Here is a 27,055-nt window from a genome sequence, read left to right on the forward strand (position 1 = left end):
GCGAGTCAATGGAAGTCACGTGACATAGCAAAAATTAACCTCAGCTCAGTCGAACACCTGTTTTCTATCAATTTTGTTGGTTGGTTGGTTGGTTGGTTTGTTGTTTAACGCCGCACTCAGCAATATTCCAGCTATATGACGGCGGAGACCCACAGCCTACCATGCTCTGTGTGATTGTGTGGGAGACCCACAACCTACCATGCTCTGTGTGATTGTGTAGGAGACCCACAGCCTACCCACAGCCTACCATGCTCTGTGTGATTGTGTAGGAGACCCACAACCTACCATGCTCTGTGTGATTGTGTAGGAGACCCACAGCCTACCATGCTCTGTGTGATTGTGTAGTAGACCCACAACCTACCATGCTCTGTGTGATTGTGTAGTAGACCCACAACCTACCATGCTCTGTGTGATTGTGTAGTAGACCCACAACCTACCATGCTCTGTGTGATTGTGTAGGAGACCCACAACCTACCATGCTCTGTGTGATTGTGTGGGAGACCCACAGCCTACCATGCTCTGTGTGATTGTGTAGGAGACCCACAACCTACCATGCTCTGTGTGATTGTGTAGGAGACCCACAACCTACCATGCTCTGTGTGATTGTGTAGGAGACCCACAACCTACCATGCTCTGTGTGATTGTGTAGTAGACCCACAACCTACCATGCTCTGTGTGATTGTGTGGGAGACCCACAACCTACCATGCTCTGTGTGATTGTGTAGGAGACCCACAGCCTACCCACAGCCTACCATGCTCTGTGTGATTGTGTAGGAGACCCACAACCTACCATGCTCTGTGTGATTGTGTAGGAGACCCACAGCCTACCATGCTCTGTGTGATTGTGTAGTAGACCCACAACCTACCATGCTCTGTGTGATTGTGTAGTAGACCCACAACCTACCATGCTCTGTGTGATTGTGTAGGAGACCCACAACCTACCATGCTCTGTGTGATTGTGTAGGAGACCCACAACCTACCATGCTCTGTGTGACTGTGTAGGAGACCCACAGCGGTAGTCGGACCTGGGAGGAGAATCCGGCCACGAAGCTGGACTGTTCCAGGAGGTGGACTGCCATCATTGGATGCTGCAGGGAGGGACGCCCGAAGGGGAGGTGTATCGCGACAGGTGTCATCAGCTGACTGCTTAACATGTACGCCTGGAGTATTAGAAGTAGTTAATAGTTAATAGCTTCGTTACTGGTGTGTAGATTATGCAACTCAAAAAGAGATCTGAAATAATTAGTTAAAAAAGTGGACAGGAACGATTCAAATGATTATTCTTGAAACAAACAATAATGTATGTAAGCAGCATCAAATTCAGTGTGAAGGCTGTGCTTAATATCACATCAAGATTTTCTATTCATATCTCACCTCACCTAAAAAAAATACAACTTTTCTGATCAGGTGGGCCTGATGTTCAGTTGCACTCCCGCACACTCCACCCCACCACCACTCACGCTGCCCCCCCCCCCCCCCCCCCCTCTCCCCCCACCTACTCACTCACCCCATCATACACACACACTATCCCACACCCACTCACTCCACTACATTACATCACACTTCCCCACTCGTCCCCCACCGAACCCACTACCCCCCCTCTCCACTCCACTACACCACACTTCCCCACTCGCCCCGCCCCCCCCCCACCCCCACCCCTACCATACACACTATCCCACACCCACTCACTCCACTACATTACACCACACTTCCCCACTCCACCACTCTCACACTGTCTCCCCTCCCCACTCCTTCCTCCCCACCCACATTATTCCACACCCACTCACTCCACTCCATTAAACCACACTTCCCCACTCGTCCCCCACCGACCCCACTCCACTACACCAAACTTCCCCGCTTCACTACTCTCACACCGTGTCTCCCACTCCTCCTCCCACCCCCCACAGTATCCCCCCACTTCCCCCCACCCCACACACTATCCCACACCCACTCACTCAACTCCACTACACCACACTTCCCCACTTCACCAGTCACACACTGTGTCTCCCACTCCTCCCCCCACCCCACCACACACACTGTCCCACACCCACTCACTCCACTCCACTACACCACACTTCCCCACTTCACCAGTCACACACTGTGTCTCCCACTCCTCGCCCCCACCCCACCACACACACTGTCCCACACCCACTCACTCCACTCCACTACACCACACTTCCCCACTCCACCAGTCACACACTGTGTCTCCCACTCCTCGCCCCCACCCCCACCACACAGACCATCCCACACCCACTCACTCCACTCCACTACACCACACTTTCCCACTCCACCACTATCACACTGTGTCTCCCACTCCTCGCCCCCACCCCACCACACACACTGTCCCACAACCACTCACTCCACTCCAATACACCACACTTCCCCACTCCACCAGTCACACACTGTGTCTCCCACTCCTCCCCCCACCCCACCACACACACTGTCCCACACCCACTCACTCCACTCCACTACACCACACTTCCCCACTCCACCAGTCACACATTGTGTCTCCCACTCCTCGCCCCCACCCCCACCACACAGACTATCCCACACCCACTCACTCCACTCCACTACACCACACTTCCCCACTCCACCAGTCACACACTTTCCATCCCCTCACCTCTTGGGCTGACAGAGGGCAGCTACAGACGGAGCTGATATTGAGGAGATCCGCTTCATCCACTTCAGACACATTCAGATAGGGAGTTCCTGCGGTGCGTGTGATGTTTGGAGGTGACAGGAGGATGGGATTCAGCGACCCATGTGTCCCGTTGTTGGGGGCTGCAGTTATCCCCAGCACGTCTGCAATGTAGCCAAGCTTATACCTCTCCATATTGACGGTGCTAATAACAAACCACTCTACTGATGGGTCCATGCTAAGATATAATGCATCTGTCGTTCCCAATCTCCTTGTCAAGCCTGGTGCCTCAGCACCACAACCAACAAGACACAACCCCTCACTTCACACCTCTCACTCGGCCAGGAACGCACCTGCCATCATATTGTATACTTCAATATTGGCATAAACTGCCATCATATTGTATATTTCAATATTGCCATAAACTGCCATCATATTATATACTTCAATATTGTTGTTATCTGCCATCATATTGTATACTTCAATATTGTCATTACCTGCCATCATATTGTATACTTCAATATTGTCATAAACTGCCATCATATTGTATACTTCATTATTGTCATAAACTGCCATCATATTGCATACTTCAACATTGTTGTTATCCGCATCATATTGTATACTTCAATATTGTCATTACCTCCCATCATATTGTATACTTCAATATTGTCATAACCTTCCATCATATTGCATACTTCAATATTGTTGTTATCTGCCATCATATTGTATACTTCAATATTGTTGTTATCTGCCATCATATTGTATACTTCAATATTGTTGTTATCTGCCATCATATTGTATACTTCAATATTGTTGTTATCTGCCATCATATTGTATACTTCAATATTGTTATTATCTGCCATCATATTGCATACTTCAATATTGTTGTTACCTGCCATCATATTGTATACTTCAATATTGTCATAACCTTCCATCATATTGCATACTTCAATATTGTTGTTATCTGCCATCATATTGTATACTTCAATATTGTTGTTATCTGCCATCATATTGCATACTTCAATATTGTTGTTATCTGCCGTCATATTGTATACTTCAATATTGTCATTACCTGCCATCATATTGTATACTTCAATATTGTCATAAACTGCCATCATATTGCATACTTCAATATTGTTGTTATCTGCCATCATATTGTATACTTCAATATTGTCATTACCTGCCATCATATTGTATACTTCAATATTGTCATTACCTCCCATCATTGTGTATACTTCAATATTGTCATTACCTTCCATCATATTGTATGCTTCAATATTGTCATCACCTTCCATCATATTGTATACTTCCATATTGTCGTTATCTGTCATCATATTGTATACTTCCATATTGTCATACACCGCCATCATATTGTATACTTCAATATTGTCATTACCTCCCATCATTGTGTATACTTCAATATTGTCATTACCTCCCATCATATTGTATACTTCAATATTGTCGTTATCTGCCATCATATTGTATACTTCAATATTGTCATAAACCGCCATCATATTGTATACTTCAATATTGTCATTACCTCCCATCATATCGTATACTTCAATATTGTCATTACCTCCCATCATATTGTATACTTCAATATTGTCATTACCTCCCATCATTGTGTATACTTCAATATTGTCATTACCTGCCATCATATTGTATACTTCGATATTGTCAAAGCCAGGGATGGTTATGTTGATGTTGAAGGCTGGGCCATATGCCAAGAATAGTGCCTGCAAACAGAATTGAATAAAAGAACAACTATTTTACTGTCAATTTTGTTCTTCCATGGCCACACCCGAGATTTCAGATGAGCATGAACCAGAATAATGCCAGCTATGACTAGAGATTAACTAGATGTCACTGCAGTGCAGCTGTGAACAGAAACTGACTAGTGGACACTGCAGTGCAGCTGTGAACAGAGACTGACTAGTGGACACTGCAGTGCAGCTGTGAACAGAGACTGACTAGTGGACTATATAAAGTTCACTGCAGAGCAGCTGTGACTAGAGACTATATAGAGGTCACTGCAGAGCAGCTGTGACTAGAGACTAAATAGCGGGCACTGCAGTGCAGCTGTGACTAGAGACTATATAGAGGTCACTGCAGTGCAGCTGTGACTAGAGACTATATAGAGGTCACTGCAGTGCAGCTGTGACTAGAGACTAAATAGCGGGCACTGCAGTGCAGCTGTGACTAGAGACTATATAGAGGTCACTGCAGTGCAGCTGTGACTAGAGACTATATAGAGGTCACTGCAGTGCAGCTGTGACTAGAGACTAAATAGCGGGCACTGCAGAGCAGCTGTGACTAGAGACTATATAGAGGTCACTGCAGTGCAGCTGTGACTAGAGACTATATAGAGGTCACTGCAGTGCAGCTGTGACTAGAGACTAAATAGCGGGCACTGCAGTGCAGCTGTGACTAGAGGCCAAGTAGAGAGCAAGGCAGTGCAGCCGTGACTAGAGACTATATAGAGGTCACTGCAGAGCAGCTGTGACTAGAGACTATATAGCGGGCACTGCAGTGCAGCTGTGACTAGAGACTATATAGAGGTCACTGCAGAGCAGCTGTGACTAGAGACTATATAGAAAGCACTGCAGTGCAGCTGTGACTAGAGACTAAATAGCGGGCACTGCAGTGCAGCTGTGACTAGAGACCAAGTAGAGAGCACTGCAGTGCAGCTCTGACTAGAGACTATATAGAGGGCACTGCAGAGCAGCTGTGACTAGAGACTATATAGCGGGCACTGCAGTGCAGCTGTGACTAGAGACTATATAAAGGTCACTGCAGAGCAGCTGTGACTAGAGACTATGTAGAGGTCACTGCAGTGCAGCTGTGATTAGAGACTAAATAGCGGGCACTGCAGTGCAGCTGTGACTAGAGGCCAAGTAGAATGCAGCCGTGACTAGAGACTAACTAGAGGGCAGTGCAGTGCAGCCGTGACCAGAGACCAGGTAGAGGGAAGTGTAGTGCAGCTGTGACTAGAGACCACGTAGAGGGCACCGCAGTGCAGCCGTGACTAGGGACCACGTAGAGGGCACCGCAGTGCAGCTGTGACTAGAGACTAACTAGAGGGCAGTGCAGTGCAGTTGTGACTAGAGACTAACAAGAGGGCAGTGCAGGGCAGCTGTGACTAGAGACTAACCAGAGGTTACTTACATGCATGGTTCTGTCGATGTTGTCGTACCCGTGAGTTCCACCAGAACAATATCTGTTGTTGCGGTATCTGCAGCAGACAACACATTGGGTGGCTGGGTTAATCGAGACTTGAGACTGGAGATAAAACTACTAGAAACGGTAGTACTGGGGTGTAGGGTACAGGGGACGGTAGTACTGGGGTGTAGGGTACAAGGGACGGTAGTACTGGGGTGTAGGGTACAAGGGACGGTAGTACTGGGGTGTAGGTGACAGAAGACGGTAGTACTGGGGTGTAGGTGACAGAAGACGGTAGTACTGGGGTGTAGGTGACGGAAGACGGTAGTACTGGGGTGTAGGTGACAGAAGACGGTAGTACTGGGGTGTAGGTGACAGAAGACAATAGTACTGGGGTGTAGGTGACAGAAGACGGTAGTACTGGGGTGAAGGGTACAAGGGACGGTAGTACTGGGGTGTTGGTGACAGAAGACGGTAGTACTGGGGTGTAGGTGACAGAAGACGGTAGTACTGGGGTGTAGGGTACAAGGGACGGTAGTACTGGGGTGTAGGTGACAGAAGACGGTAGTACTGGGGTGTAGGTGACGGAAGACGGTAGTACTTGGGTATAGGTGACAGAAGACGGTAGTACTGGGGTGTAGGTGGCAGAAGACGGTAGTACTGGGGTGTAGGGTACAGGAGACGGTAGTACTGGGGTGTAGGGTAAAGAAGACGGTAGTACTGGGGTGAAGGGTACAGGAGACGGAAGTACTGGGGTGTAGGGTACATGAGACGGTAGTACTGGGGTGTAGGGTACATGAGACGGTAGTACTGGTGTGTAGGGTAAAGAAGACGGTAGTACTTGGGTATAGGTGAAAGAAGACGGTAGTACTGGGGTGTAGGTGGCAGAAGACGGTAGTACTGGGGTGTAGGGTACAGGAGACGGTAGTACTGGGGTGTAGGGTAAAGAAGACGGTAGTACTGGGGTGAAGGGTACAGGAGACGGAAGTACTGGGGTGTAGGGTACATGAGACGGTAGTACTGGGGTGTAGGGTACATGAGACGGTAGTACTGGGGTGTAGGGTACAGGAGTCGATAGTACTGGGGTGAAGGGTACAGGAGACGGTAGTACTGGGGTGTAGGGTACAGGAGTCGATAGTACTGGGGTGTAGGGTACAGGAGACGGTAGTACTGGGGTGTAGGATACATGAGACGGTAGTACTGGGGTGTAGGGTACAGGAGACACTGGTACTAATGTGTAGGGTACAGTAGAAACTGGGGTGTAGGGTACAGGAGACGGTAGTACTGGGGTGTAGGGTACAGGCGACGGTAGTACTGGGGTGTAGGGTACAGGAGACGGTAGTACTGGGGTGTAGGGTACATGAGACGGTAGTACTGGGGTGTAGGGTACAGGAGACGGTAGTACTGGGGTGAAGGGTACAGAAGACGGTAGTACTGGGGTGTAGGGTACAGGAGACAATGGTACTAATGTGTAGGGTACAGGAGACGGTAGTACTGGGGTGTAGGGTACAGGAGACGGTAGTACTGGGGTGTAGGGTACAGGCGACGGCAGTAAGGGGGTGTAGGGTACAGGAGACAATGGTACTAATGTGTAGGGTACAGGAGACGGTAGTACTGGGGTGTAGGGTACAGGAGACGGTAGTACTGGGGTGTTGGGTACAGGCGACGGTAGTAAGGGGGTGTAGGGTACTGCAGGCTGAGGTACTGGAGACTGGAGACTAGAGAACTGGTGTTTTGGTTTTTTTAAACTGGCGTGTACCTCGATGCTGTCCAATTGGCAGCGACGTCAAGGTAGATCCCCTCGATCCTGTCGTTGTTGGCGTAGTGGAGGCGTCGGGGCAGGTCCGTCTTGTACATCACCTGCACGTGGCTGTTATTACAGCGGAGCTTATCGGCAATCTCCGCCAAGCTAACTGCAACATCACGACACAGATAACGACTATTCCTTCCTGCTACTACGTTCTACTCGTCAGCTTCGTTGTGATTTAAAATAAATAATCGTCACATTTACGGAAAGCATATAATGAAAATGAACTTCATGATTGGGTCATATGCTCCCAAGAAAACTGAGGATGAAAATCACACTGGTTCACAGAAGAGGATATAATAATATAGCGCCATGAGCTTTCACTTGAATGGAATGCCGCATAATAAACGGACTTCTTCTACTTATTATTATTGTAGTAACTCTACCATCTTCAGGTTGGAAAATAGGGTAACCGTAGTTTAAATGACATGAGCGCGAACACAAAGGGTAGGAAAAGATTGAGCCCGTGACAATAGTTCTTTTGGACGCCTACCGTTAAACGTCCGCTTTTGGACATGAAAATATTACAATATTACCTTTTTGTCAACCTGAAAACATGGCTGTGTGAGTTCCCGTGACCCTTTTACTGTTTGACGACTATTGGACAAAAATGAACATTGTTTCTGTTTACTTATTAAAACCTAATCAAAAGCAACAAGTATCACCTTGAAGTCAGTTTTAAGCGCTCACTTTGAGTAACAGTTTGCCTCCATGCCGTCTAACTACTTAGCAAAATGATTCCAATAAACTCATTGTGGTATTTAAGTATGTGTCCAATCCGTACAAACACGCTCCCTGAATGTTCAGAAATGGTTTCATGTCTGGCTTTCAGACCCTAAATATCTGACAGGACAAATCATATTGCTTCATACATTTGTTGTAAAACGTATGTGGACCTTGGCTAGAACATAAGGGGATGGTTACCAGCAAAGGGAACACATGGTCGATCACCGTTTAGGAGATATCATTAATATATACCAACAGCCGTTGGTTCCTGTCCACCAAGGTCTGTCTGTGTAACTGTAATCAGTCCAGGGTAGTTCTGGATCCTTTAACAACCTAATTATTCACGGGGTACTGGGGACTGAGGTACTGGAGACTGGGACACTGGAGACTGGGGTACTGGAGACTTGGGTACTGGAGACTGAGGTACTGGAGACAGGGGTACTGGAGACTGGGGTACTGGAGACCGAGGTACTGGAGACTGAGGTACTTGAGACTGAGGTACTGGAAACTGGGCGACTGGAGACTGGGGTACTGGAGACTGGGGTACTGGAGACTAGGGTACTGGAGACTGGGGGACTGGAGACTGAGGTACTGGGGACTGAGGCACTGGAGACTGGGGTACTGGAGACTGGGGCACTGGAGACTGGGGTCCTGGAGACTGAGGTACTTGGAAACTGGGCTACTGGAGACTGAGGTACTGGAGACTAGGGTACTGGAGACTGGGGCACTCGAAACTGGGGTCCTGGAAACTGGGGCACTGGAGACTGGGGTATTGGGGACTGGGGTACTGGGGTACTGGGGTACTGGAGACTGGGGTACTGGAGACTGGGGCACTGAAGACTGAGGTACTAGAGACTGGGGGACTGGAGACTGGGCTACTGGAGACTGGTGCACTGGTCACAAGGGTAGTTCTGGCACCTTCAACTCTTCATTATTCCCGGAATTGGTTCAATATTGAACCTGACATATGGACTGCCCACAAGTTGGCTCAAAGTAATCTAAATTGGTTGAAGCCATCATCTGGATATTCATTCCACAGCTTACGTGATCAAAGTTAAGGCCAGAGGGAAACTTAATATGTTGAAGCTCAAACAAAAACAAAAACTGCGAGGAGCAAGTGGCCCACCACACGTACACTGGGGGTCGGTAACTAGAGTTACAGAGTCTCTGTTCCTGTAGCTGTACTTGTTGCTGATGTGAGAAAAGGCTCCTTCATAGACGTAGAAGGTGCGCATGTCGTCCCTGGAGAAGAAGTTGGACAAAAGGAAGAGTCGGTCACATTGGAGGGGAGCCATGCCTGAAACACACATTCTGAATGTCTGACACTGACAACAGTTACATGCAAATGCTGATGATCTTGACACAGTTGTGGAGGTTGTCATCGGTGGACTATATACTTACCGTGGTCGTGGTGAGGACGGTGTTGTGGAGGTTGTCATCGGTGTACTATATACTTACCGTGGTCGGCGGTGATGACGGTATTGTGGAGGTTGTCATCGGTGTACTATATACTTACCGTGGTCGGCGGTGATGACGATGTTGACACAGTTGTGGAGGTTGCTCTGGTACAGTAGGGCCATCAGTGTGTCCATCAACTCGTCCAGCATCCTTAGACTGTCATTCACCTGGAGTAGGTTGTCAGTTAGACTTGTCAAATGTAATACGTATCACGTGTCCCGCTTCTACCAAGACAGCGCATGTTATGTTGGACTATTCCTTTGTGTCATTGGTTTGCACAACTCTGCATGTAATACAACAATGTTGTATACTCAACAATATAGCATTGCAAGTGTTGTAATTCAGACTAGTTAACTTGAGATGATGGTCAAAGCGCAAACTGTCAATTCAAAATCAAACTATAAGTGTGCTATTTGCGAATCCCTAGTATATACTATCCATATGTTAAATGACAACAGTGCTAGTCACCTCGTCGGATCTGGGGCCATCGCTGTGTCCAGCAGAGTCGGGTTGGTTAAAGTAGAGCGTGATGAAGTCCGGTCTCTCGGCGACAGGTCTGGTCAACCAGCTGACTACAGTCTCCACGCGGTCACTGAACGGCACTGACCTGTGCAGGAGACATTGCAGCATGATACTGTGTTCACACGAGATGGTGACTGTAACGCTCAAACAACATGATCCACATGCCGCATATTTAGTGAAAGAAATTACATGTGTTTAATGTCTTTTGTGTAGGATCGATAATAGCTTCCTCAAACACCAACCCGTCAACATTGTCATTCTGGGAGCAGCCTTCTTTCGACTGCACTTTATTTCGTCTAGTCAGCTCGACTACAGTAATTGTGGTGAGATGGAGGTGATTCGACTACACTCAGAAAATCTCATCCCTCACTTGATAATGGGCAGATCTAAGCTCCATTAAACTGGAGAAAAACCTTATTACAATTCACACTTGAAATGAAAAATACCCTGCTTAGGAGTAGCTTTGAAGTAAATAAGGGTAAGCACTCTTTTAGAAAAGCAATTATTAAGAATGTAACAAATTTTATACTTGGGATAAAATTTTCTTAGTAAAGAACAGATTCTAGTACATTTTCTGGTTGAGTCCCATCTGGGATTCGAACCCACACTTCCAGGGTGAGGCACCTAGTCGCCAGCACACAAGTCAGCGATCTAACCCACTCAGTCACCGAGACTTCCACAAAAGTCCGACAACTGGTAGTCTAGATCACGTAGTTTGTGTACCCCTGTGACAAATGAAAATTGACACAACTCCCATGGCCTAAAGATCGCTGACTTGAAAGATGAAAGGAACGAAGTTCTTATAAGTACCAACGAATATTGTTTGTTGATACTATGATATGCATTATTTGGTCATATAATATATGTATATAATAAATCTATTCAACGATCTCTCTTATTCTTCTTTATCTTATTTAACACGGTCAGGTCTATTATGTTTCTGGGGGTGGTGGGTAGCTTAGTGGTTAAAGCGTTCACTCGTCACGCCGAAGACCCGGGTTTGATTCCCGACATGGGTACAATGTGTGAAGCCCATTTCTGGTGTCCCCTACCATGATATTGCTGGAATATTGCTAAAAGCGGCGCAAAACCATACTCACTCACTCACTACTATATTTCCAAAGGAGTCAGCGTATTATCCTTTCAAGCACTGGTGCATAACTTTGTTTTGATAACACTGTCGACGAAACGAACTGTGGACGAAAGTGGCGCCTCCTCATTCTGCAGTAAGGCCTGGACTGCTGGTCTGCTTAAGCTACAGTCACACAGACAATGCGACCGCGATACAACCTCTTGGCGACTGATTACCCTTGCGACCGACTAAGACCGGTGAGACCGGCGAAACTACTTCTGCCCATATTTGGAATTAGGGTAAGATCGCTGATCAATCGCCGATAGGTTTTGCAACTTGTCAGTGATTGATCGGCAACTGATCACCGCAGATACGGCGAAATGTTTGCAACTGGTTGAGACCGATCGGTGACCAGTCAGCGAATCTTCGGTGACTTGTTGCAACTGAACGGGGACTGGTTGGTGACTAGTTGTCGATCGATCACCGATCAAAACATAATGCTATATGCAAGGGATGCTTTTCTGAATTAAATCATTTGTTTGCAAGTTGTCAAGATGTTAACAGCAGAACAGTTCCACTTTTTCCGCCTGCAAAGAATAAATATAAATGCTGCAGTTGCTGCCATGATGGTGTACAGAAGAATGAGAAGGGCAAGGCGAAAGCTGTATTGGCTGAGACGCAAGACGCCACAACTAGGTGACTATGAGAATCTGATGGTAGGATTGAAGAGAGAAAGTCGTGGTGATTTTGTGGGCTACAGGTCAGACAGGCTACAGACAGGTCTTTTTATAGACGGTGACATGTTGCAAACCCAACGGCGAATGATAGACACACGCTTGGAAACCACTTTGCAACCGATCGACAACCAGATCACCGCCTCATCACTGATCAATCACCCATAGGTCGTTACTAGGTTGCAAAGAGTCCATACCCTTGTGTAGACGAAACCGATTGCCGCACAGTGGAAACCAATCTGCGATTAAAAAAACACCACTTGGGGACTTCTAGGAGACCAATGAAACCTCCGAGCTACCAAATCGGCCGCAGCCAGTATTTTGTGCATGTTTAAAACACTGGTTGCGACCGAATGGGTTTTTCGAACGCTCAGAAACCTTGTAGCGACCTCAGTGAAACCTTTCAGAGACCCCTGAAATTTAACCTCATTGCGATCGTCAAATATTTTGGTCACCAGGAGGTTGCATCGCGGTCACATTGTCTGTGTGACGGAGGCTTTAACACTACTGCCCGAGAAGGTGAGGTGAAATTGGGTTTAACGTCGCGTCTAAGATAATTGCACTTATATAGCGACGTGCATGCACGTGTGTGTGTGTGTGTGTGTGGCTGCTTGTACTAGTCCGGACTAATGCCGATTTATTGTGCTAGCTCACTGAGATACCATGCCGCAGTTTAACATGAAAACCCCACGCAGACACAGTATACTGACACCGAGCCGACCAGTCCTTGTTTTAGCCCCTTAATGCCGAGCGCCAGACAGGGTAACAACAAGTACCATCTTTTAACGTCCTTCCGACCTCCTGGCGGACGCTCTACCACTAGACCACGGAGGTGGTCTACTGCCCGAGAAGGCAACGCATGTATTTGATTAAATGATGAAGAATGATTAAAACTTTCTTACCCGTCGTATCTGCGATATGTGTCTGGATAGGACCCTGGGGAGGTGGAACATGTAACATGATCATGAATTGAACATGACATTGTGCCGAACAGAAGCTGTTCCTGATTGATAAAGAATGTTAAGGTTTTAATGGCAGACCCGGTAGATAAAACTATTTATCATTGATACAGTTCAACATTCCGTGGAGTACGTGCGATGAGTCTACACATCCGACCCATGTCATATAAGTGTCAAACATTCCGTATAGTACGTATGAAGAATCTATACATTCGGGCCATGTCATATAAGTGTCAACCATTCCATGGCGTACGTACCATCAATCTGTACATCCGACCCTGGCCAGAAGTAGGTTGCAGACCTCTTCCCTTGCCTCTGAGCTGTCAACCATAGCTGTAGAAACGCAAAGCAAAAAGGTAGTTCCATATGTAACATGTGGATGCTACATATCTATGAGTAGAAATAGTTACCACCCCACTCCTACATTCATGGACAGTAGACATGCCGGCACCCACCCCACTCCCACATTCATGGACAGTAGACTTGCCGGCTACCACCCGACTCCTAGATTCATAGACAGTAGACTCGCTGGCTCCCACCCCACTCCTACGTACATGGACAGTAGACTTGCCTGCTACCACACCACTCCTACATTCATGGACATTAGACTTGCTGGCTCCCGACCCACTCCTACATACATGGACAGTAGACTTGCCTGCTACCACCCGACTCCTACATTCATGGACATTAGACTTGATGGCTCCCGACCCACTCCTACATACATGGACAGTAGACTTGCCTGCTACCACCCAACTCCTACATTCATGGACAGTAGACTTGCCGGCTCCCGACCCACTCCTACATACATAGACAGTAGACTTTCCGGCTACCACCCGACTCCTACATACATGGACATTAGACTTGCCGGCTACCACCCCACTCCTACATTCATGGACAGTAGACTTGCCGGCTACCACCCGACTCCTACATACATGGACAGTAGACTTGCCGGCTACCACCCAACTCCTACATTCATGGACAGTAGACTTGCTGGCTCCCACCCCACTCCTACGTACACGGACAGTAGACTTGCCTGCTACCATCCCACTCCTACATTCATGGACATTAGACTTGCTGGCTCCCGACCCACTCCTACATACATGGACAGTAGACTTTGCGGCTACCACCCGACTCCTACATTCATGGACATTAGACTTGCCGGCTACCACCCCACTCCTACATTCATGGACAGTAGACTTGCCGGCTACCACCCGACTCCTACATACATGGACAGTAGACTTGCCGGCTACCACCCGACTCCTACATTCATGGACAGTAGACTTGCTGGCTCCCGACCCACTCCTACGTACACGGACAGTAGACTTGCCTGCTACCATCCCACTCCTACATTCATGGACATTAGACTTGCTGGCTCCCGACCCACTTCTACATACAAGGACAGTAGACTTGCCTGCTACCACCCAACTCCTACATTCATGGACAGTAGACTTGCCGGCTACCACCCCACTCCTACATTCATGGACAGTAGACTTGCCAGCTACCACCCGACTCCTACATACATGGACAGTAGACTTGCCGGCTACCACCCGACTCCTACATACATGGATAGTAGACTTGATGGCTACCACCCGACTCCTACATTCATGGACAGTAGACTTGCCGGCTACCACCCGACACCTACATACATGGACAGTAGATTTTCCTGCTACCACCCAACTCCTACATTCATGGACAGTAGACTTGCCGGCTACCACCCCACTCCTACATTCATGGACAGTAGACTTGCCAGCTACCACCCGACTCCTACATACATGGACAGTAGACTTGCCGGCTACCACCCGACTCCTACATACATGGATAGTAGACTTGATGGCTACCACCCGACTCCTACATTCATGGACAGTAGACTTGCCGGCTACCACCCGACACCTACATACATGGACAGTAGATTTTCCGGCTACCACCAGACTCCTACATACATGGACAGTAGACTTGCCGGCTACCACCCGACTCCTACATTCATGGACAGTAGACTTGCCGGCCCCCATCCCACTCCTACATTCATGGACGGCAGACTTGCCGGCTCCCATCCCACACCTACATTCATGGACGGCAGACTTACCGGCTCCCCACCCCACCATCCTGGATCAAAAGAGTGTTCTCCTCCCATGGCAAATTTCTTCCCCATGTCAAAGTCGTACATGGTGTTGTCCACGATGCCATGCGACTCCGGGTACAGACCCTGTGTGGAGAAGAGGACAATGATGATAACGCGTATTGTCTGTCTTATAGTGTTCTGGTCGGTGTTATAGTGTACTGTCTGTGTTACAATGTACTGGTAGGGGTATAGTGTACTGGTAGGGTTATAGTGTACTGGTAGGGTTATAGTGTACTGTCTGTGTTACAATGAACTGGTAGGGGTATAGTGTACTGATAGGGGTATAGTGTACTGGTAGGGTTATAGTGTACTGGTAGGGTTATAGTGTACTGGTAGGGGTATAGTGTACTGATAGGGGTATAGTGTACTGGTAGGGTTATAGTGTACTGGTAGGGGTATAGTGTACTGGTAGGGGTATAGTGTACTGGTAGGGGTATAGTGTACTGGTAGGGTTATAGTGTACTGGTAGGGTTATAGTGTACTGTTAGGGTTATAGTGTACTGGTAGGGTTATAGTGTACTGGTAGGGGTATAGTGTACTGGTAGGGGTATAGTGTACTGGTAGGGTTATAGTGTACTGGTAGGGTTATAGTGTACTGGTAGGGGTATAGTGTACTGGTAGGGTTATGGTGTACTGGTAGGGGTATAGTGTACTGGTAGGGTTATAGTGTACTGGTAGGGGTATAGTGTACTGGTAGGGTTATAGTTTACTGGTAGGGTTATAGTGTACTGTCTGTTTTACAATGTACTGGTAGGGGTATAGTGTACTGGTAGGGTTATAGTGTACTGGTAGGGTTATAGTGTACTGGTAGGGTTATAGTGTACTGGTAGGGGTATAGTGTACTGGTAGGGGTATAGTGTACTGGTAGGGGTATAGTGTACTGGTAGGGGTATAGTGTACTGGTAGGGGTATAGTGTACTGGTAGGGGTATAGTGTACTGGTAAGGTTATAGTGTACTGGTAGGGGTATAGTGTACTGGTAGGGTTATAGTGTACTGGTAGGGTTATAGTGTACTGGTAGGGTTATAGTGTACTGGTAGGGTTATAGTGTACTGGTAGGGTTATAGTGTACTGGTAGGGGTATAGTGTACTGGTAGGGGTATAGTGTACTGGTAGGGGTATAGTGTACTGGTAGGGTTATAGTGTACTGGTAGGGTTATAGTGTACTGTCTGTGTTGTAGTGTACTGGTAGGGTTATAGTGTACTGGTAGGGTTATAGTGTTCTGGTAGGGTTATAGTGTACTGGTAGGGTTATAGTGTACTGGTAGGGGTAAAGTGTACTGGTAGGGTTATAGTGTACTGGTAAGGTTATAGTGTACTGGTAGGGGTAAAGTGTACTGGTAGGGGTATAGTGTACTGGTAGGGGTATAGTGTACTGGTAGGGGTATAGTGTACTGGTAGGGTTATAGTGTACTGGTAGGGTTATAGTGTACTGGTAGGGGTAAAGTGTACTGGTAGGGATATAGTGTACTGGTAGGGGTATAGTGTACTGGTAGGGGTATAGTGTACTGGTAGGGGTATAGTGTACTGGTAGGGGTATAGTGTACTGGTAGGGTTATAGTGTACTGGTAGGGTTATAGTGTACTGGTAGGGTTATAGTGTACTGGTAGGGTTATAGTGTACTGGTAGGGGTAAAGTGTACTGGTAGGGATATAGTGTACTGGTAGGGGTATAGTGTACTGGTAGGGGTATAGTGTACTGGTAGGGTTATAGTGTACTGGTAGGGTTATAGTGTACTGGTAGGGGTAAAGTGTACTGGTAGGGATATAGTGTACTGGTAGGGTTATAGTGTACTGGTAGGGGTAAAGTGTATTTATAGGGATAAAGTGTACTGGGAGGAGACAGACTGTGAGTATAGTGTACTGTTGGCTGTGATCACATACTGTGACTAGAGTGTACTGGTTCGGGAAGGTCTTGCTGGGATAGGATGGCCTCATGTAGGGTGAGTGGCTTCCACATCCCACCAGACGCTGCAGTACTGGAGTGAGGCCACGAGACAGGTAGTCGGCACGGAAGCCATCAAAGGAGATCAGCAGCAAGGGTTTATAGCTGATAAAAAAGAACACATATTGGTTTGGTGAGTCCATTGTCTTCTACCACATTACAGGAGTGTCAAAAAAGAGGTGAGGGAAGCTTACTCTGAACTGCACGTATTGTTCCCTTCCCCCGGGCAGGGCAGGTTCTTCCACTCAACAGTCGGTTCCGGTTCAGATATCCCAGGAGCATCCCATAATGCATCTGGCAGGAAGGTGACGAGTCGGGCCGCCTTGTTTCTGTCAACATCTGTGAAGAACTGGAAACCAGTTATCAGCTCAATGTCCTTGACCCTGGCCGTGTTCTCCAGAAGTTGCATATGGTTCTCCTGTAAATGGAGGTGGTCAGTAACTAGCGTGTCGCACATGGGATCCTCAGTAACTAGCTTGTCTCATAGGGAGGTCGTCAGTAACTAGCTTGTCGCACATGGGATCCTCAGTAACTAGCTTGTCTTACAGGGAGGTCGTCAGTAACTAGCTTGTCTCACAGGGAGGTCGTCAGTAACTAGCGTGTCTCACATGGAGGTCGTCAGTAACTAGCTTGTCTCACAGGGAGGTCGTCAGTAACTAACGTGTCTCACAGGGAGGTCGTCAGTAACTAGCGTGTCTCACATGGAGGTCGTCAATAACTTGTGTGTCTCACATGGAGGTCGTCAGTAACTAGCTTGTTTTACAGGGAGGTCGTCAGTAACTAGCATGTGAGAGCTTACTATTGGGTTTATCTGGTCCAACATCCCAGATGAGTTCTAGGTGTTGTGGTAGAAGCAGAAATATATGATTATTCCATTTAAGATACAAGTTGTCCTCACTAAACAATTGGGCGATTCCTTCACATGTGGGAGAATGAATGAAAGCAGCTGCAGCTGGTCTGTGCAAGGGAGAGAACTGTCATTCCCACATCGCACAATCACCACAAAGAAGTGAGTTGGGAAGGGAACTGTTTCATTGTCATCGACATATCTGGAAATACAAATACAATGTTTTTATGTATGTCAGCATGTAACTTTCAACGTTAAAACACCGCTAGGGGAAAGGGTGCAGGAAGCTTTATTCTAGTTTCCCAGTTTAACACTTAAATACATGTCCATAGCCAAGTAAAATGGATAAGTTTAGGATGAAATTGATCTTTTTCAGGTTTTGTTTGCAGCGAGTGGGTCTCGCGTTACTGTCTTGAAAATAAAAAGCAACACAGGTACTGATCTCTCAGTAGAAACATAAAACATGCTCTCTTCAGGTACCTCGAGAAACCATCAAGACCGTCATATCTGCCGTCACTCTTGCCGTCAAACACCGGTCCCACCGTCACCCCGAGGTCACCATACTGGCCAGCGTAAGTAGTCACCAACTGCCACATGTACCGCCAGATTCCTGTACATAGATGTCAGACTGTCACATACGTACCGCCAGATTCCGGCACACAGATATCACTCTGTCACACATATACCGCCACATTCCAGCACACAGATGTCACTCTGTCACACATATACCGCCACATTCCTGCACACAGATGTCACTCTGTCACACATATACTGCCACATTCCTGCACACAGATGTCACCCCATCTCCTATGTACCGCCAGATTCCTGCACATAGATGTCACACTGTCACGCATGTACCGCCAGATTCCTGCACACAGGATCCATGCACACTTACAGAACACTGGATCAAGCTAAGAAATCTTAATACAGAAAAAAGTTCGTACAAACCCGAAAAATCAATAAACAATGGGAAACGCCTATTATCCTGCCTACAACACAACACCTGTGCTGATTACAACACAATATTTGTGCTTATACAACATATTACATGTGCTTTTACAACACAACATCTGTGCTTGCTACACCACAACACCAAGGCTGGTTATGGTTACAACACTGCAATACCTGTGCTGACTACAACACAATACATGTGCTGATTACAACGCAATACCTGTGCTGAATACAACGCAATACCTGTGCTGACTACAACACAATACCTGTGCTGATTACAACAAAATACCTGTGCTGATTACAACACAATACCTGTGCGGAAGGTGTTGTACATGGGCACCACCACGGAGGAGAACTGGGCTGAGCTGCAGCTGGCATCATTTCCTGGAAATTCAACAGATCAGCTCACTATCACCATTACAACGTTTCCACTCTCTATGCAGATACAACGTGTGTCCAAAACGCCAATTACAAAGTCTCCAGTCGCGAAGTCTGCCGAAATAGACTATACAGGGAATAACAGACACGGTAGTGATGTAAATTGTGTGAATGGATCACTGAAACCAGGTGTTATTACACCCTGTCTGTCCCAGCCTGTGGCCTGCATGTCTCCTTTCTGTCTACTGTCTGTCCTCGATCTGCCCTGCATCTGTATTTGGTCTGTCTTCTGGTTGTCCAGTATTTTTAGCTTATCCTCACTTAGCCACCAGGTTGGTGGGGATTAACAGTGGTGGTGTTATCACAAGGAAAGGGAATGTGCTGTGTAGTGTATGTATTAATGCATATATTAATTATAGATTATGACATGTAGACACATCAGATTAATTGCTGTGTAATGTATGAATATATGAATTCTGAAAATAATCTGTATACCATACAGAATAACATGTGTAGTTATCTAGCAATGTGAAATAAAATGTTGAGATGAACCCCGGTGAATCTTGTTTTTTCAATCAACACACATGACTGCGTCACCTATTCCAAACAATAGGTGGGGGCAAAGTGAGGAGACCCCTAAGGATCTATACCAAAACATCGCTATAATAGTACAATAAGAGCTTGTTTCACATAAATCGTGTCTTCTTTCACCTGGTATAAGACTCCCTGCAGTGACTGCGCCATGTTGGTATCTGGTGTACAGGCGTTGCTCACTGACGTCCAGCATAGGGTCGGCCACTACACAGACGGGCTCCTGGGAGTAATGTGTGGAGTTTGCCTGGAGCAGAAGAGATCCATCGAGCACTGTAGCTCACCTATAGTATGTGATCAGGGTACGATCAAAGCTTCACCATGTTTCATTGAAAATGTATTTTCTTTTATCGGGAAGGAAACAAACTAAAAATATTGTAACGATCAGCGTGCGAGGGACCACATTGATGACGTGTGCATCACCTCTTGACCCAAGATAACCGAGGGAGACACTCGTTGACATGGAATAGGATGATTTGACACGTACAAACGTCTTTGTTTCTCTGAGCTAAAGATCAAGATATGGTATGGTTGTGTATTCTATTTAGAAAAACTTGTGGGAAAAAATTTGCGAGAAAATAGAATGAAAGATTATATCTTTTAAAGCAAAACGTACATTTTCTTGCTTGACAGTGACTGCGACCCACAGAGGCAAATGCAGGTCGTGACTGTAGGCGGCCATGTTGACTCCATGGTGCAGCAGACAGGCGGCGGGGGTGATGGCGGGGGAGACGGCGGGGATGTTCAGTGTGGAGATGTCGGCAGCCTGAATACCCAAGCAGTTCAGTGTTATGAAGCAGTAGAGATTGTATAGTTGTAGTGATTTTCAGTGGCAGCAAATGATTGAAGCGCAGGTAAAATGTCGAGAGCTGTCGTGGCCCGATGGTAGCGGCAGACGTTGACAGCGAGAAGTTTAGAGTTGTCAGCCTTTGTAAAAAAATGAACATGACAAACTTGGTTGTTTGAGAAATTTCGGAATAGGACAGTTTTTAGGAGAACGAGAAGAGGGCGGTTCCGGGCCAGTCGCGACCTTACTTGTTTCTTATCTCCTGCTGATCGGAGACCTAATGGTGGACACGGCATTGCTGCCAGCTCCCTGCTTCAAGAACGGAGACTGGCCTGTTTAAAGACATCCGACAGAGAAAACATTATGGATAGTCGTACGCGCACTAACCTCAATTTAAACATGTACCTGTTGTTCAGTGAGGCTACAGTTACAGGTGTCTTGCAACAGTTCTGTGTATGATTGTCTTGTGTCAGAACAGTTCCGGTATGCCGGTGGTAGTGGGTCAGCTTCCAGAGATGCAGGGGGGTCCTTAAGCATGTGGTTCAGCGCCCCAGGGGTGCCGTTATTTGGCGCAGGGGTGACACCAAGTACACCTGACAAAACAAAACAACAACTTTACAAAACAAAACAAAGGAGTAAACAGTCTTCATATAATAGCCAACTGCAGATGTAGTAGCTAATGCAGATATATTAGCCAACTGCAGATGTAGTAGCTAATGCAGATATAATAGCCTACTGCAGATGTAGTAGCTAATGCAGATATAATAGCCAACTGCAGATGTAGTAGCTAATGCAGATATAATAGCCTACTGCAGATGTAGTAGCCAACTGCAGATATAATAGCCAACTGCAGATGTAGTAGCCAACTGCAGATATAATAGCCAACTGCAGATGTAGTAGCCAACTGCAGATATAATAGCCAACTGCAGATGTAGTAGCCAACTGCAGATATAATAGCCAACTGCAGATGTAGTAGCTAATGCAGATATAATAGCCAACTGCAGATGAAGTAGCTAATGCAGATATAATAGCCTACTGCAGATGTAGTAGCTAATGCAGATATAATAGCCTACTGCAGATGTAGTAGCTAATGCAGATATAATAGCCAACTGCAGATGTAGTAGCTAATGCAGATATAATAGCCAACTGCAGATGTAGTAGCTAATGCAGATATAATAGCCTACTGCAGATGTAGTAGCTAATGCAGATGTAATAGCCAACTGCAGATGTAGTAGCTAATGCAGATATAATAGCCTACTGCAGATGTAGTAGCTAATGCAGATGTAATAGCCAACTGCAGATGTAGTAGCTAATACAGATATAATAGCCAACTGCAGATGTAGTAGCTAATGCAGATATAATAGCCTACTGCAGATGTAGTAGCTAATGCAGATGTAATAGCCAACTGCAGATGTAGTAGCTAATGCAGATATAATAGCCTACTGCAGATGTAGTAGCTGATGCAGATATAATAGCCAACTGCAGATGTAGTAGCTAATGCAGATATAATAGCCTACTGCAGATGTAGTAGCTAATACAGATATAATAGCCTACTGCAGATGTAGTTGCTAATGCAGATATAATAGCCAACTGCAGATGTAGTAGCTAATGCAGATATAATAGCCTACTGTAGATGTAGTAGCTAATGCAGATACAATAGCCCACTGCAGATGTAGTAGCTAATGCAGATATAATAGCCTACTGCAGATGAAGTAGCCCACTGCAGATGTAGTAGCTAATGCAGATATACTAGCCCACTGCAGATGTAGTAGCTAATGCAGATATAATAGCCTACTGCAGATGTAGTAGCCTATTGAAGATGTAGTATTCGTACCAACTGATTGAGTATACCTACCCAGATATAGTAGACTACTGCAGGAATAGCTGCCTAGCGCAGGCACATTATACCTACACCGTCAGATAGAGTATTCTCTACTCCAGATTTTAAAGCCTACTCATAATATGGTATACGTATTTCGACTATATCACGAGCATGTGTTTATGAATTTCTATCAAATAGAGATGACACCAAGTGTTCACAAAGAAGTGTATCCTGGCCTGTAGCACCCTCCACAAACAAATGCACAGGCAAGTCAGTTGTTCACCTGAAGCAACGCGGGACCATATGGTACAAGTCAAAGTCATTCACTCAGATTTTGATGAGGACGTTTGGTAGCCAAGTAGACAGAGTTCTTTTTGCTATAGGACGCCTTGGTTTGATTCCATATTGTGCTATTCCTGAAATGTTACTTTAACATTTCGGCGGACTAAAAAATAGCTTTTTGCAGTGCGAATATGTATGTGACGTCATCACCGCGTCGATTCTTCAGCAAGCGAGAACGTGTGAGTATCGCGTAAAAAACATCGCGAAATAAAGACATACAGGGGGTAGGGGTGGACTTAAAGTAGCAGTTGCAAAGTCCAACTCATACTCAATAGTATGAGTATCGATTACATTGATTGCTTTCTTTGCAATATGACACAGTAGCAATGTTTGAACAAGAAACGTGTCAAAAACACAGACGTGTATCACTTTGATGAAATCCACTGGCATGTGCTGACATACCAAGGAATTAATATCTGGGCGTCAACAGGATTTGAGCCCACGATCATCGAACGCTAACATGGACAAAACTGGCCACTGGTGCTTGACAACACATTGCATACATGATATGTAAATATCACATTTTACCTGTCCTCAAGCTGCACACTCTTGAACCTTCCTCAACCAAAGACGTAAATATCACATCTTACCTGTCCTCAAGCTGCACACTCTTCACCCTTCCTCAACCAAACACGTAAATATCACATCTTACCTGTCCTCAAGCTGCACACTCTTGAACCTTCCTCAACCAAAGACGTAAATATCACATCTTACCTGTCCTCAAGCTGCACACTCTTCACCCTTCCTCAACCAAAGATGTAAATATCACATCTTACCTGTCCTCAAGTTGCACACTCTTGAACCTTCCTCAACCAAACATGTAAATATCACATCTTACTTGTCATCAAGTTGTAAACTTCTATATTTTCAAATGTGTCTGCTGAGAACTGTTGCTTGAAGGCAGGGCCATGGGCCAGGAACAGGGCCTGGGAATGAAGCACGAGTTCATTGTAACATTGTAAATCTGTCATATAGAGAAGGATGGCTTTCGTGACTTTGTAATATATGATTGTATGATTGTAACATCTTACGGTATATCGAGCACAGATCAACTTCCGTATTGTATTTGAACACAATGTTCTATGTTTAAAGGGGGCGATGAGGTAGTCTGGTGGTTAAAGCGTTCGTTCGTCACATCGAAGGCCCGGTTTCGATTTCCCACATGGGTACAATGTGTGAAGCCCATTTCTGGTGTCCCCCACCATGATATTGCTAGATTATTGCCGAAAGCGGCGTAAAACCATACTAACTCACTCACTCCCTCTATCTTAAAGCTTGATAAATACTTACCCCCATGCTCTTGTAGAGATTGTCGTAGCCGTGGTCACCGCCCATGCAGTAGCTGCTGAAGGACCCGGTTCTGTGACAAAAGAAGAAGCACTTTATGAATAAACTGAAGAGAGTATACTCAGATAGATGGCGGAAAGAGCATCTGGATGAGAATGACATAATGAGGTCATCGAGACACAACAGATGACGATGAGGTCATCAAGATAAACAGGTGACGACGAGGTCATCAAGATGACGATGAGGTCATTGAGATAAACAGAGGTGACGACGAGGTCATCGAGTTAAACAGATGTGGCGATGAGGTCGTCAAGATAAACAGAGGTGACAACGAGGTCATCAAGATCAACAGATGTGATGATGAGGTCATCGAAACACACCAGAGGTGAAGATGAGGTCAACGAGATACACCAGAGGTGACAATGAGGTCATCGAGAGATAACAGTGATGACGAAAAGACATCTAAAATCGTAACCTTGAAACAATCCATCGTTCATCCAAGTCGAGGATGACACTATCAATGCGACGGTTGTTGACGTAGTGATGGCGAACAGGAAATTGGTTCTTGTCGTACACACGGAGGTGGGGATTTCTACATTGCAGGTTCTCCAGAATGGTGTCCTTGCTCACTAGGACGCAAATGACAACAATTACGTTTTGCATCTGTTTAAATGTAGAATACACATCATTAGTATGACTAGTTTCATTGCGCAACTACATATAGGAAGTATGACACGTTATCTATTCTGTTATGTTTACATTGTATAAGTTATCGCCATTTATGTACATGACAGATGATACACTGAGCTGTTGTGCTGTTACGAATGTCGAGGATGTTCCTGCTACCTTGCGGCGTCTGGAGGGGGACGTTGTTGGAGCTGCCGTAGGTGTACATGTTGCTGATCCGGCCTGCGGTTCCATCATACACAAACAGCTTTCTCAGTTGGGATCGTGTGAAATACGACTTCAGGCTCACCATTCGCGAACAGCTCTTACTGGTCATACCTGCAAACAGGCACACGCAACAGTGACCCTCACACTTACTGGTCATACCTGCAAACAGGCACACGCAACGGTGACCCTCACACTTACTGGTCATACCTGCAAACAGGCACACGCAACAGTGACCCTCACACAATGTAAGCTGTATGTCAGAAGCGCACAACGCTGAACCATATGCACACGTTGTATGTATCTTACATTCTGTCAATATAGATGAAAGATGTCAACAAAGTGTGTGGCTGTCAATATGCAAATAAGAATCTTACATTCTGTCAGTATGCAAATATGTATCTTACATTCTGTCAATGTGCAAATAAGTATCTTACATTCTGTCAATGTGCAAACATGTATCTTACATTCTGTCAATATGCAAATATGTATCTTACATTCTGTCAATATGCAAATATGCATCTTACATTCTGTCAATATGCAAATATGTATCTTACATTCTTTCAATATGCAAATATGGAGCTACATTCTGTCAACATAGATGAAAGATGTCAATGTAGTGTGTGGCTGCTTGTACTAGTCAGGACTGAGCCGACCAGTCCTTATAAGAACAAGTTCCATCTTTCAGCGTCTTTTGGTATGACGCGGCCGGGCATTGAACCTCGGACCATCTGCTCTCCGGGCGGACGCTCTACAACAAGACCACGGAGGCAGTTCATAGATATGAGATGTCAATGTAAATACAGGATGTCAATATAGATGAAATATGTTAACGTTTCCGTCTTACCATGGTCCACCATTCCCTCCCAGTGACGGTATACAACAGTCGTCTCAGTATGATCCACCCTCCCTTTGACGGTATTCTACAGGCGTCTTACCATGTTCCACCTCTCCTTGTGACGGTATACTACAGTCGTCTTACTATGGTCCACCCCTCCCTGTGAAGGTATACAACAGTCGTCTTACCATGGTCCACCATTCCCTCCCAGTGACGGTATACTACATTCGTCTCAGTATGATCCACCGCTGTCACCCTGTGACGGTATACTACAGTCGTCTTACTATGGTCCATCCCTCCCTTTGACGGTATTCAACAGTCGTCTTACCATGTTCCACCTCTCCTTGTGACGTTTACTACAGTCGTCTCAGTATGATCCACCGCTGTCACCCTGTGACGGTATACTACAGTCGTCTTACTATGGTCCATCCCTCCCTTTGACGGTATTCAACAGTCGTCTTACCATGTTCCACCTCTCCTTGTGACGTTTACTACAGTCGTCTCAGTATGATCCACCGCTGTCACCCTGTGACGGTATACTACAGTCGTCTTACTATGGTCCATCCCTCCCTTTGACGGTATTCAACAGTCGTCTTACTATGGTCCACCATTCCCTCCCTGTGACGGTTTACTACAGTCGTCTTACCATGGTCCGCCAGAAGGACGATGTTGACACAGTTGTGGAGGTTCTGCTGGAACAGCTTTTCCATCAGCTGACCGATCAGGCCGTCTACCTCCTTCAGTTTATCCATCACCTGACACAGAATACGAACATGAGTGAACGTAACACTTGACCTCAGCGTTACACAGAACACGAACATGCCTGAACGTAACACTTGACCTCTACGTGACACAGAATATGAACATGGCTGAACGTAACACTTGACCTCAGCGTTACACAGAACAGGAACATGCCTGAACGTAACACTTGACCTCTACGTGACACAGAATATGAACTTGGCTGAACGTGACACTTGACCTCAGCGTTACACAGAACACGAACATGCCTGAACGTAACACTTGACCTCAGCGTTACACAGAACACGAACATGCCTGAACGTAACACTTGACCTCAGCGTTACACAGAACACGAACATGCCTGAACGTAACACTTGACCTCTACGTGACACAGAATACGAACATGGCTGAACGTAACACTTGACCTCTACGTGACACAGAATACG

The 27,055-nt window shown here is 46.2% G+C and overlaps 1 protein-coding gene across 1 annotated transcript in view; it reads right to left on the minus strand.

The window, feature by feature from the left end:
• Positions 1 to 27,055, minus strand: part of LOC139479787 (uncharacterized) — a 100,572-nt gene that overhangs the window by 9,568 nt on the left and 63,949 nt on the right. Inside the window, exons 45-68 of the mRNA XM_071262658.1 lie at positions 26,518 to 26,626; positions 24,989 to 25,147; positions 24,618 to 24,771; positions 24,146 to 24,215; positions 23,694 to 23,781; positions 21,097 to 21,284; positions 20,521 to 20,670; positions 20,025 to 20,151; positions 19,248 to 19,319; positions 18,465 to 18,594; positions 18,036 to 18,186; positions 17,332 to 17,555; positions 17,077 to 17,242; positions 15,159 to 15,278; positions 13,333 to 13,408; positions 13,019 to 13,052; positions 10,257 to 10,395; positions 9,847 to 9,955; positions 9,466 to 9,627; positions 7,557 to 7,710; positions 5,804 to 5,870; positions 4,287 to 4,374; positions 2,621 to 2,802; positions 981 to 1,160 (exon numbers count right to left, since the gene is read on the minus strand). Coding sequence (XP_071118759.1) covers positions 981 to 1,160; positions 2,621 to 2,802; positions 4,287 to 4,374; positions 5,804 to 5,870; positions 7,557 to 7,710; positions 9,466 to 9,627; positions 9,847 to 9,955; positions 10,257 to 10,395; positions 13,019 to 13,052; positions 13,333 to 13,408; positions 15,159 to 15,278; positions 17,077 to 17,242; positions 17,332 to 17,555; positions 18,036 to 18,186; positions 18,465 to 18,594; positions 19,248 to 19,319; positions 20,025 to 20,151; positions 20,521 to 20,670; positions 21,097 to 21,284; positions 23,694 to 23,781; positions 24,146 to 24,215; positions 24,618 to 24,771; positions 24,989 to 25,147; positions 26,518 to 26,626 — 3,099 coding nt within the window. The remainder of the gene's footprint in view (positions 1 to 980; positions 1,161 to 2,620; positions 2,803 to 4,286; positions 4,375 to 5,803; positions 5,871 to 7,556; positions 7,711 to 9,465; positions 9,628 to 9,846; positions 9,956 to 10,256; positions 10,396 to 13,018; positions 13,053 to 13,332; positions 13,409 to 15,158; positions 15,279 to 17,076; positions 17,243 to 17,331; positions 17,556 to 18,035; positions 18,187 to 18,464; positions 18,595 to 19,247; positions 19,320 to 20,024; positions 20,152 to 20,520; positions 20,671 to 21,096; positions 21,285 to 23,693; positions 23,782 to 24,145; positions 24,216 to 24,617; positions 24,772 to 24,988; positions 25,148 to 26,517; positions 26,627 to 27,055) is intronic.

The sequence above is a fragment of the Haliotis cracherodii genome, unplaced genomic scaffold, assembly GCF_022045235.1.
Source record: "Haliotis cracherodii isolate W230 unplaced genomic scaffold, xgHalCrac1.p SCAF_4, whole genome shotgun sequence".
Lineage (NCBI taxonomy): Eukaryota > Metazoa > Mollusca > Gastropoda > Lepetellida > Haliotidae > Haliotis > Haliotis cracherodii.